The 11,973-nt window shown below is 41.9% G+C and overlaps 1 protein-coding gene across 9 annotated transcripts in view; it reads right to left on the minus strand.

The window, feature by feature from the left end:
* Positions 1-11,229, minus strand: part of FIP1L1 (factor interacting with PAPOLA and CPSF1) — a 44,326-nt gene extending 33,097 nt beyond the window's left edge. For 2 of the 9 annotated variants that reach the window (XM_052780060.1, XM_052780058.1), the window contains exons 1-7: positions 10,892-11,227; positions 10,021-10,060; positions 7,594-7,651; positions 3,984-4,087; positions 1,731-1,792; positions 1,422-1,529; positions 136-266 (exon numbers count right to left, since the gene is read on the minus strand). In XM_052780060.1, coding sequence (XP_052636020.1) covers positions 136-266; positions 1,422-1,529; positions 1,731-1,792; positions 3,984-4,087; positions 7,594-7,651; positions 10,021-10,060; positions 10,892-10,973 — 585 coding nt within the window. In that variant the 5' untranslated portion in view covers positions 10,974-11,227. Of the gene's footprint in view, positions 1-135; positions 267-1,421; positions 1,530-1,730; positions 1,793-3,983; positions 4,088-7,593; positions 7,652-10,020; positions 10,061-10,891 lie in introns of all 9 variants that reach the window. The other 7 variants (XM_052780064.1, XM_052780063.1, XM_052780059.1 and 4 more) reach the window with 6 other exon arrangements.
* Between the last annotated feature and the right edge of the window lie 744 nt (positions 11,230-11,973).

Here is an 11,973-nt window from a genome sequence, read left to right on the forward strand (position 1 = left end):
TCTAGACTTGGGGTGGGGAGTCAGGTGCAAACTCACTGAACAAACGCACTGAACTGAGCAGAACAAGCTTATGACACACAAGCAGCTTTTCAGGGAAAAAAGCATGTAGAACACCACAAAAGTTGTACTAATTACCGTGATTTTATTCGTGGCTGAGGTAACTGGTAAAATTTCAAGACCCATTCGTATTCTCTTTTGTTTTTCACAGTAAGCTTTCCAGGTATCTTCATTGAACCCATAGTTGAAATAATCAGAGAGATCAGCCCCTTTAAATAGAAAAAGCATAGGTTTTTAGGATGTTACAAAGTTCATCTTTTCTTCACTGAACATACATACAACTCTATTTATAACATCAAAACAGATTAGGTATTGATCCAAAAACATACTACTGAAATGTACAATTCGGTCTTACATCAGTAAACACAGAGTATTCATGGCTAAGACTATAAAAACAGAAAAATTTAGTCAGAGTATCTTGCCTAGCATCCTGTCTCAGGGATCAAGAGCAGATACTTACAGAATATCATAGGATATTATAATCCCCATATCATTACAACAGGATAAATGTAAGACCTACAGGTTTACTGTATGTTCAGTGAAGAACCATTCCCTCTTGCTTGTTCTGTATTTTGACTCCTCATTTCGTTTTGACTCCTAGTTTCATTTGATGCCACGAAGTATTTTTATTGTAAGAGAGAGACCAGACATAACTCATATGCACCGAATATATTTCAAATAGCTAACAGTTCAAACACCAGAATAGTATTAAAGGCTTTTTTCCATTTTGTAGACACTATTTGCATTGCCAAAGCAATATACAAACACTAGGAAAAACTATACACAGCAGCAAGATGTACTGCCACTAAAAAAACCCAACCAACACTGGTATTAGACAAGTCTGGCCAAATCACTTGAGCCAATCAGACAATACACACAGGAGACTTATGGAAAGCCCATGCAGTACCAGCTGCTTCTTCAAAGCTTATGGACGTCTATGCATGAACACAAGCAAGCACAAGCAGTTACGCTACACCATTCTTCATGTTCAAACCTGCTAGAACTATTTTCCTTTCTGCTTTATTTTCTGTCCTATGGCACACACCCATGGCAGTAATCTCCATAGAAATACAGTTTTCCAAGGAGAGTTCAGGATATACATGTATTAAAAAAAAATAAAGGGCATGTCCTACAGTCTCTTTTTGCCGACATACGTGCAGGATGTATACTAAGAAACATGGCACACCAACACACTCTGTGGCACAGCACAAAGGCAACAAGTAACTTAGCTGCTTTTTTCAAGTTATATTGTACAGTATCTTCTAGCTATAGGGTAGGTAACATCTACATGCAGTAAATGGGAATTATTATTAAAATAACCTACTGAATACCTACATATCAGTTAATGTAAACCAGTGCATTACCTGGCTTTCTCCAAGGTTTATCTTCAAAAGAATCTAAATCTACTTCCAGAAGTGGCACACCATTAATACTCCCTGGTGCGTCTAGATCCACCCCTTTAACTTTTGCACCTGTGAAGAAAAGTTAGAAAGTTAGAGCCTTCTGTCTCTACCAAAGAGAGTTTTAACAGTTGTAACACACTTAAAATAGAAATAAAAAGTCAGATTTAAATTTATCAAGAAGTTTTGGAAGTGAAAATTATTTCCTTCATCCAAAACAATCAACAATTTTTTTTTGCATTTTTACTAATACTACTATGTAAATTTTCTTACCAGAAGATCCATAAGCTCGTCCTCCTGTCTTAATATTGAGATTCACAGGTGCTGCTCCATAACTTAAAGAAATTAACAAAAAGCTAATTAGACAGAGAGAACTCTTAAAACAGAAGAAAACACAAAACACGAGTTAGCTAGATCCAGAAACAAACTGGACCCAGGCTCAATCGCCATCCTGAATCTCTAGCTTTCCAGGCTGGTAACACTGTAAAAGTAAAGAGATCAGCCTAGGAGGAAGAGAGTGTACCTTTCTATGCTCAGTAGCAACTTCTCCAACTAATAAACAGTTGTGAAGCAAGTCCCAGTCACTCTTCCTGAGTTGAAAGGATAAAGACCTTGATAGAAACAAGAATGGACAGAACCAGAAGAAGAGAGAAAGGAAAAATGCAGTTCATTTAAGGATACAGATGACACTCTGGGATTAGAGTAAAAACAAAATAAAAAAAAAGAAAGGGTTTAGACAGATGCTTTTCTCTTTTCATAATTATTCCATTTAATCTGTACAGAAGTGGAAAATACAAGCATTTCTTTACAATGATTGAAAGGCTGTCTGTTTCAATGTACTTCTAGCAACCATCTATCCTTGTGACCAACAGAAAAGTACGTAACATTTCACTTTCCAAAATACTTGAGAGCTTTCTTCATAAAAATGCACTCAGAAATCTAGATACTGAACTGATTTAACTACCTTAGGAATTACAGTATTGTTCATTTGGAACATTAAGAGGTAGCTTTCGCTACCATTTGCATGCAATGTATCTTACCCTCACAGGTGGTATCAACCCATAAACATAATGAGACTAGCATATAATTAGAAGGCAGCGTACAGTTTACAGTACCACTTCCATTAGTTTTCATTCAAATGCTACAACAGTACAAAACTGACACAAAACATTTAACCTTCTGATCTGCCATGCTCTATTTGTGCCTGTCAAACAAATGTTACTTTTTTTTAAACAGCAGTTGACTACTGTATGAAAAATCATTTAATCCTATAAAAGGAACTTGTTATACTGAAGTTAAAATAAACAGCAATGCTGAGTTTGGTTTAGGTTACTGCCCTTCCATGAACTTTCTGTCCAATTTGCCCAGAAAAAAGGTTTTTCAGAAAACAACCATTTCTACGTAAAACTTTCTAATTAGAGTTAGGATCATCTGCTTATTGTTTTCTGTATTCATGGAAAGAGCACCAGCAAATCCACTGAGAATATAAATCTAGTTTTGCTTTAGTCTCACAAAATTTGAGGTCGCTTCCTACATCACAAGCATACTGCAAGTTATTGGAAGCTGACAAATAAAGAACTGAAAGAATTGCTATTTTTTATATTACATCGATTTGCACAGTTATTTTAGGATTTGAAATACTGGAAGTTTAAAAATATTATGTTTCAAAAATGAGTAAATTGCTTGCATTCTGAAGTTAAGAACACAATAATATACATGAGTCAGACCTACCTGGAGACCTGTCATAATTCTATTAAGAAATGCCCTAGTAACTCTGGTTTTAATAAGCATAAAAACATTAGGATTGCCAAGACAAACAAGCAGACCACTTCCCTCAGGAAACTTCCATGTAATAAAAAAATAATATTTCATGATTTTGGGTAAAATTAATACTGTTCAAAAGTGTTCAGTGAAAAACAAGCCCTTTATCAAGAGAAGAAGGAATATGGGACAATAACAGCAGCAAAAAATTTCTTGAATGGTACAAATGCCTAAAACATGATCTTGAGAAATTATGTCCAGAGATTGGGAGCTCAATCCTGAAGTACATTAAAATCCTATTTGAGAACATCAATAGGAATTGAAAGTATAGGGGTCTAATTAGAACTGTATCCACTACAAACAGAACCAAGGACAAATGTTTCTAATGTTCTCTGTGCTTATCACTCTACTATTTGCAAGAAAAATGTCACCATCACAATAATGACCCTAAAAATGCCATGTAACATAGCCATTCCATAATAAAACTCAACTCTTGACTTTACAAACTTAATACAATTATTTCTCAAAATCTGAAACCAAAATTTAACTCCTACAACAGCTCTTCCTTTAAGACATCTCATTGGTTTAATTTCACTTTTTTGTTTTCAAGTCATTGCATCATTGAAAACATTGTTGAAAAGCCGAAAAAACTAAATTGAGACTAATTATGCATATAATTGGACACTGACAAGTATTAAAGAGCCTGAACTAATACTTAAATGTGATCTTGAAAGTTCCCCCAGTTAATGTTTGCAAATAACTTACCCATACTGTGGAGCTCCTGTTTTAATATCCCCTATGGTGACTTGAACATCATCTTCATCATCATCACTATCACTATCACTGTCATCCTCAGCCTCTGCCACCTTCTACGAAAGAAAAAGTCATTGCTTAGACAAAAAGCAGTCACTTACCTTTCCAGTGGAAAAATAATCCAGACAAAACTATCCGTTCTAGAAATCTTTGAAAGAAAATTCTTCTTTTCCTAGAACTCAGAAGCCAGTAGCATTAACAGCAAACTTAGGAAGCTCATCTGCTGAAATGCTACAAGTATCCGAAACATCTGGATCAATGTAGGGAAGTATCTTTAATACTAAGCTCTGTTTCTGAAACATGGTATTACCTAAATAAACATAAAATAGTTTCCACTATCTAATATCCTTTTTCCCCTCTATCTAGCTCATACACACCAGTCCTACTCTTACCTTGTCACTCAGGGAAGAACTTAAAAGATATGCAAGACTGGCTTCTTGCCATCCTTCATTACATATCCAGAGTAACTCAAATAGAAGTTTTTCCAGTTGTAGATGAACACTGCTCTTCAGAGAAATCTAATCAGTTACTAACATCAGTAAACTATATAAAATACTTGAGATTTTTCAGCGACCAGGCTGAAAAAAACAGATACAAGATCACACTGCATGCTGTCCTGTCCCATTGCATTCAAGCTTTCTGGTAAGTAAAACAGTCATGCCAGTTCACATCAAGAGTTCATTCAGTCCAGTGTTTTGGGTTTGTTTGGTGTTTTGTTTTGGCTTTCCCCTCCCAGCGACCACAGGGGAGAGAAAAAACAGGGCAAACACATATGATGCTCCTCCCCAACACTTTTTCAGCTGCTGACTATTATCAGCTCAGGGTATTTCCTAAGCCAGTTATGGTTTGTCTGTTTAGTAACCCCCAATGGATCTTTTTCTCAAGTACTTGCCCAGACTTCCCTTGGACTCATATAAACTCCCAGCAGCGACACTCTCTTTGGCAAGGAGTTCCATAGCACTGTCTACTGCATGAAGATCCAACCTCTTTTATTTGTTTTCATCATGGCTCCTACAACTTTCATTTAACAGTCCGAATTCTCATATGAAAGGGACTGTGAGGAGTGAATCCTTATAGTCTCCATACATGATTTTGTTAGCCTTCATTGTATCCTACGTATGCCTGTCTTCCAGGCTAAGAAGTCCTTGCTTACTCAGCCACTCCTTGTATGGAAGCTCCCTTGATTACTCTTGCTGTTCTTCTCTCAACTTTTCTCAGTTGAAGTAAAGCCTTTACAATGTGAGGAGAACAGAGCACACAGAATTTAGGGTGCAACTGAACCATGAATTTATGGTATAATGATATCTTCCATTTTGTTCTCTATTCATTTTCTGTAGATTCCAAGGTTTAACTGCTTTTTAGACTCCAGACAAGCAATTAACCATTAATTTCATGATCTTTCTGTGTTTCTTAGTGCATCCCTCCTAAGTGGCAGTGATCAGCTCAGAGACCACCATTTTATTTGTAAACCTGTTTTTCCTCCCATGAACATCACTCTTCTTTCTCTATACAGAATTTCAATAACCATTTATTAACCAGTTAGTTCTTTACAGATAGTCCTTGCTCTTACTATCTTGAATAACTTTGTAACATCAGAAAACTTGTGATCCCACAACTTACCCCTTTTCCAAGTAATTTATAAACACATTAAACACCACAGGTTATGCACAACATTCCAGGGAATCACCACTGGAGGTGACTTCCTTCAACGTGAAAACTGAACCTTTACTTCTACCCTCTGTTTTCTACTTTTACACATCAATTATCCATGTGGGACTCATCCTATAGCTGCTTAGTTTTCTTGAAATCCTTTGGTGAGGAACCTCTTCAACAACTTTGTGGAACCCAAGTGAACTTTATCAACCAGATCACCCTTATTCACGTATTTGTTGAATCTTTCAGCAAGAGGCTGAACATACCAAAGTTGATTCTGCCCAGGTAGCCTGCAGTTAGTTATCCAAGCACAGCTGAGCTCCAGCCTTTATCTATTATACCATTTATTAACTTGCCTGGTACATAAATTAGACAAAAATAAGCAGCTGCACAGAAGATAAGATGTTGGAGTTCAGTTAATCCTTGCTATACAACATTAATATAATTTACATAACATTTAAGAGTCTAACGGGGGGGGGGGTGTCTAGATCAGCATAGATATTCTGTAAATAACAGCTGAAGATGGAAGACAGTCTTTGAATGCCCCAATGCTGAAAAGTACAAGTTGACCACTCTCTCACACTCCAGGCAACCCACACAGCAGAGAGCCACTACAAATGCATCAAACAGAAAATAAAATTTTGTCTGGAGCATGTACCTTTTCAACCAAACCCAATTTCACTTATAAACAATGATTTCTTAGTTCCCTCCTCACAGGAATATTCACCTTTTCTTATTCAACCAACTTGAACACCATCCATTTTTCTAGGTTGCTGCTGACCCTTCATGTGCACCTTTCACCATGAAGTTCTCAGTTTTATGGAGATGTTCTAATGATACCCTAACAATGCTAGGCTTTATATAGGTGAAAAACACAAAGATATGCCAGTACAAGGAAACTGCACCAATGAGGATTTTCAGAAATATTTTTAAATCACCAAGTCCAAAAAAGGATACTATTGTCTCCTTCTACCTAACATGTTAAATCTATTTCCCACTTACAGTATTAGCATCAGCACAAAAAGCCTCTGGTGCACTTAAAATAAAGAGCTTTTCAGTTTAAACAACTGAAGTAAGTTTAAGTTTTTGTAATTTTTTCCCCAACTTTCAGTAAGTTGTAATATCTTTTATAACTAAGGTATGAGACTTACTGAAAAAAATATACTTTTGAGAGAGGCCAGTCCTTAGAACTTGCACAAGTATCACGATAATGGTTTCTCCATCACTTAAGAGAATTCTTGCAAAATATAAGCTAAAAAATCCCAGTGAGGTAAAATTACAATTTTTTCATAGAACAAATTTAAACTGTTCCCATTCACAGTAAATTGAGGCCTTTTATTAACATTGCAACTGCAAATTTCATTTCCTGGTCCTTTCCTTCATCATACTAACACTGCAGTTATACTGAACCTTGAAGACTACTACCAAACAAGTCTGTTTTCTTGCCTCTGAAAGGCACATGTAATTCATCTCTTGGTCCGCATTTTCCCATAGTTCTGCAAATGCTGATTGTTTATCACGTTCAAAAAAGAAAAATGATCAGAGGATTTTACTTTCCTCTCAGTGAGGAAAAATAGAGAGTATCATTTTGAAAAGGGTATCTTTGAGAACAGACAGCTGTCTTGACGCACCGTCTTCCCCCCCCCCCCCCCAAAATGGAAGTACTATTCATTTATTTTCTGTAAGCTAGATTTAAAAAGTGGACTGCAGCTGGAAATCAGATTTCCTAATTTAGTAATTTCTACAGAGTTTCTGCAGATAGTGTCAAACACCTTTCAGGAAAAAAAAAAAAAAAATCAAAGGCATATACTTCCGCATTAATTCATTTAATTATAAGTCCTAGCCGAATTACAAATACCCCTTAAGTCAAAACAAATTAAAGCAGTATTTCAAAAACATTTAAAACTACCGTTTTCACAACGCCATTTTCTGCTGCGTCCTCTTCGTTTCCAGGTGGGGGTGGAGCACTTGAACAAAAACAAACAGGAAAAGATGAAACTAGGTATTTATGCAGATAGTATTTCACACATATCAGCTAATAAAAAAAGCCTTGCTACATCACTCCAGAGAAGAGCCAAAGCTCCAGCTATCTTCTGCATTAATTAAAAAAAAAACAAAACAGAAAAAATTTCTAGATGAATATAACTTTATATTAGCAGGATAATATTTAGCTATCATAAATCATACTAACTGGATGTTTGTAGAATACTTGGACATAATAAGGCATTACACCTGGATACTCTTGAAATCAAAGTGAAATCTTCCATAATATATGAAGGGAGAATAACAGCTTCCCACCCCTGCAGACTGACACTTTTCAAAGACATAATGGAAAAAACATTTAAATACCCATAGGTAATGTTGCACTGAATCAAAATTCCCATATCTGCATTGTGAAATTTTCTTCTACCATATGGAATAGCTACAATTCAATGATGAATTCAATTATATTTTAACTGTATGCTGAAAACTAAAAATTTTAAAACTACTGGTCTACCTAAAATGACCAGCACTTGTCAAATCCATGCAAATGAGCTGTCTCACTGGGCTTACCTACTGCTGTTTCTTAAGCAGCAATATTTTCATTTCCACAGTTCCATTAACTGTTAGGATATTGCACCACAAATAGCAGAGTAAGCAGGGAGCCATTTAGAAACAATATTCTTTCACGGAAAACATATTTCTGAAATGTAGTGAGCAACTGCCAATTTTTATTGAATAGAATGATTTTGATCCTGTCTTCTGTGGGCAAAATACCCACTCATGAGCGTTGCACCGAAACCCAACACAGACCAAGTATGGCTTCAAGGATTCAAGCTTGAGCATTTCACTTCACCACCCAGGAAAATGACAGACTAGCTACAGAATCTGAATAAAACCTCACGATTTTTATATATACGAAGAATGCCAAAACTGAGAGGCCAGAGACCAAAACTTTTAACAGGTAAACTGTCACCACACTTCCAGAGTTCCAAACACAACTCATAAGATGCATAAGCTACCATTTGTTATGCCTTTTAGTCCATAACTATGTATTGAGGCAGACAAATGCCAAGCTAGACACTACTGACCAGAAACTGGAATAAAACACCACTGTTTCTAAAGATCACTTCAGTTGCCATGCAAGTACTTTTCTTAAACAACTGTAATACTGACAAAAGGTACCAGGTCAAGAAAAGGAATCAATTGATATAAAATAGCTTCCAAATAAAGAGCAAATAAATAATTAGAACTCTTTGTTCCGGAAAAGAGATGATTCAAGACTAATGCGACAGAGGTCTAGAACACTGTTAAGTGACATGGAAAAGGTGACGGGAAACTACTCTTTCTTATACTACAGGAACTAATGGGAATCAAATAATTGCATCTAGTAGCTGCTTCAAAACAATATTGTATATAGTCAAGTGGTAGAGATCATTACTGCTGTATCACACTGTGCCTGTCAAAAGTTGATGTCAGTTCGAAAAAGCAACTGAGCAAACTTACGGACAAGAAGTCCACCAAGGGTAACTAAATTCAAGAGCTCTCATTGAAAAAAATCTCTGTTGACTGGAAGCATTTATAAAAAGTAAAAACACGGGTTTTCTTGCATTGGCTTCCCCTTTATTTGTTTAATTTGACAATCAACAATTTCCATACTTTATCAATTGTGAGACTTCTTTCATTCAGTATGAGAGACTTATTCCCATTTCCAGTCAGTCCTTGCTACCGACCTCCATCAACTTAGCTAGCTTTTCAAAGGAGCATCTTTGTGCTCTCTCATACAGCCCCTTATAAATCGAACTGGCTCCCTCAAACACTTCCAAAGCTTTTTCTAAATTTTTTTCAAATACTCTCTTACTAATAAAAACAAGCACCCCAAAACCCAAAGTAGATGTGTTATGCAACCTGCACATCAAGCTAGCTGGTAATCTTCCACTGCTTCCTTGTATTCCTCTTCTTGTAACTACATTGTAAACTCTTTGGCAGACAAGACTGCCTTTTAATTTCTAAATCATCCAGAACAAATTAAGTCCTGATCCATTACTAAGACTGCAAAGCACAATAATTACAGAAATAAAAGACCTGCTGGTATTTTGTGAGGGGCTACTGCTGTCCATACAGTTAAAACTTAAAATAACTTTCATACGCAAGTGTCCCAATTTCACAGGTAAGACCATTTCACAGAAAAGCCAAGTCATTCTAGCAGGCGAAACATACTATCTTAAGGTGATTTTCAAAGACACCAGAGTGTGTTCGGGTGCTATGGACTTTCAAGCAACTGGGAAGAAGAACGTAACGAATACAACTTTTGTGTGGCCACACTGCAGGACTTCCCAGTTCTCAAGATACTCACCTAGCTTTTTCTTCCTCTGGTCTCTCTGCTTCATTTTCATCTATCACAAGAGAAAAGAAACACGGCGGTTAAGAATAAAATCCCCCAAACACCAACCATGACAGATATCTTGCCACGCGGATTATTAGGCAACCCTTCAGGTTACTACTGAGACATTTTCAGAACGTTTCAATTGTGAAATCAGCCGAGCAGACCCCCGAGCCCTCAGAGTGCTCTGTACTGACAGGTCCACCACAGGCGCGGGGTTTCGTTTACAGGTTTCGTTACGATTTGAACGTAAAGAAAGTCCCTAAAGTTGTAAAGGAAGTTTATGCGTAAGAGGTTAAGGCTGCTTCAGTACTTCAACGCTGGGAGCCCGGCCAGGGGGGTATGGGGGCGAGGCTCGGCCGCCCCAGGGGTGCGTGTGGGGCAGGAGCGCCATGCGAGCCTCCCGCCTCGGCGGCCCAGCACGCCGCCTCGGCCTGCGCGGCCAGGGCAGAGGGGGCCGGCAGACCTTCGGCACCTCAGAGAGCGGCCGCCGAGCGCCCGCGGGGGAGGGGGCAGGGAGCCACCGCCGCGGCGGGGAGGGGGCCGCGCACAGGCCCGGGACCGCACCGCCGGAGGGCTGGCCGGGAGGAGGGGACTCAGCAGCCGCGGGGGTGGCGGGACGGGGGGACCCTTTTAAACGGCCGCCGGCCAGCCCGGCTCGCCGGGCAGGTGCGGGCCGCGCTCAGCCGCGGGCGGGCCGGCCGGCCTGGCAAGGCGAGGCGGCGCACGCCGCGGCCTACCCACCCACCCACTCCCCCGCACCCCGTCGCCGTTGGCGGGGCAGAGCGCCGGGACGGCGTGCGGGGGACGCGGGCTGGGGACGGGGGTCTGGGAGGGTCCGTACCGCCATAGAGCCACTCCTCCTCCTCGTCTCCGGCGGCCCCGCCGAGGTCCGCCGACAGCCGCTCCACCTCGCCGGTAGACATGGCCGCCTCCCGCGGGAAGCGAGGGCCCAGGCCCGGCGGCGCCGGGGCCTCCCGCCCCCGGGCAGCGCCGCCGCCCCTCCCCGGGCCTCCGCCGGCGCCTCAGGCCGCGACCGGGCGGCGGCCGGGGGGTTGCGAGCGGCCGCCCGGCCCAACGCCAGCGCTCGCGGAGGCACCGCCGCCGCCTGCTCGGCGCTTCCCCTCCCCCGCCGGCTGAGTGACACGCACAGGAAGCGGGCCCGGCCCGGCCCCGCGGCGCCCTGGGCACGGGCACGCGGGGGGCGGCCCGGCGGCGCCCGGCCGCGTAGGGAGGGAGGGAGGAAGGGAAGGGAAGGGAGGGCGGGCGGCGGGGGGACGTGGCCGGGCGCGGCCCGGCGCCCTCCGCTCGCCGGGGGGCCCTGCCGGGCCGGGAGCCATGAGTGGGGAGAAGCGGAGGGGCCTCCCGGCTGCCCGCGGGAGGAGCGGAGCGGGCCGGGCCGGAGGGGAAGGGGGAGAGCGGCCGTGCGGCCGCGCCGGGCCCGGGGGCTGCCCTCTCCGCGGGGGCCGGTCCCACCTCTGCGCGCTGCCAGTTGCCGGCACTCACCTCGGCTGTGCCTTCCCCACACCCTCCCGAGGCGCGGCGCGCCTGCGAGAGCCGCCCGTCCTTCCTCTCGTTGCCCTTTGTCTCCGCTGCCTCTCGGCGGTCCTTGTGCTCTTCGCCATCCCCAAACGCCCGTCCGCCTCCCCAGCAGGGAGCACCGGCAGCGTGGTGATCTCCTCTAGCACATCCTCGCCCACCTCCAGAAGCAGGACTTGGCCGAACACACGTACAGTCCAGTGCCGTGCTTCTACTGGCGGCTGATGGCAGCTGCCGGGGGGGGAGCGTAACCACAGGATAAACGCGCTGCTACTTCTACTAGTGCTGTCCTAGCTTTCGGCTCAGGGACTCTCCCAGCTGGAGGTAATATTCTAGGTTTAACAACTCTTAATAAAATTTTTTTTTCCCCTCCACAAATTGCCTAGT

Source organism: Harpia harpyja, chromosome 2, assembly GCF_026419915.1.
Source record: "Harpia harpyja isolate bHarHar1 chromosome 2, bHarHar1 primary haplotype, whole genome shotgun sequence".
NCBI lineage: Eukaryota > Metazoa > Chordata > Aves > Accipitriformes > Accipitridae > Harpia > Harpia harpyja.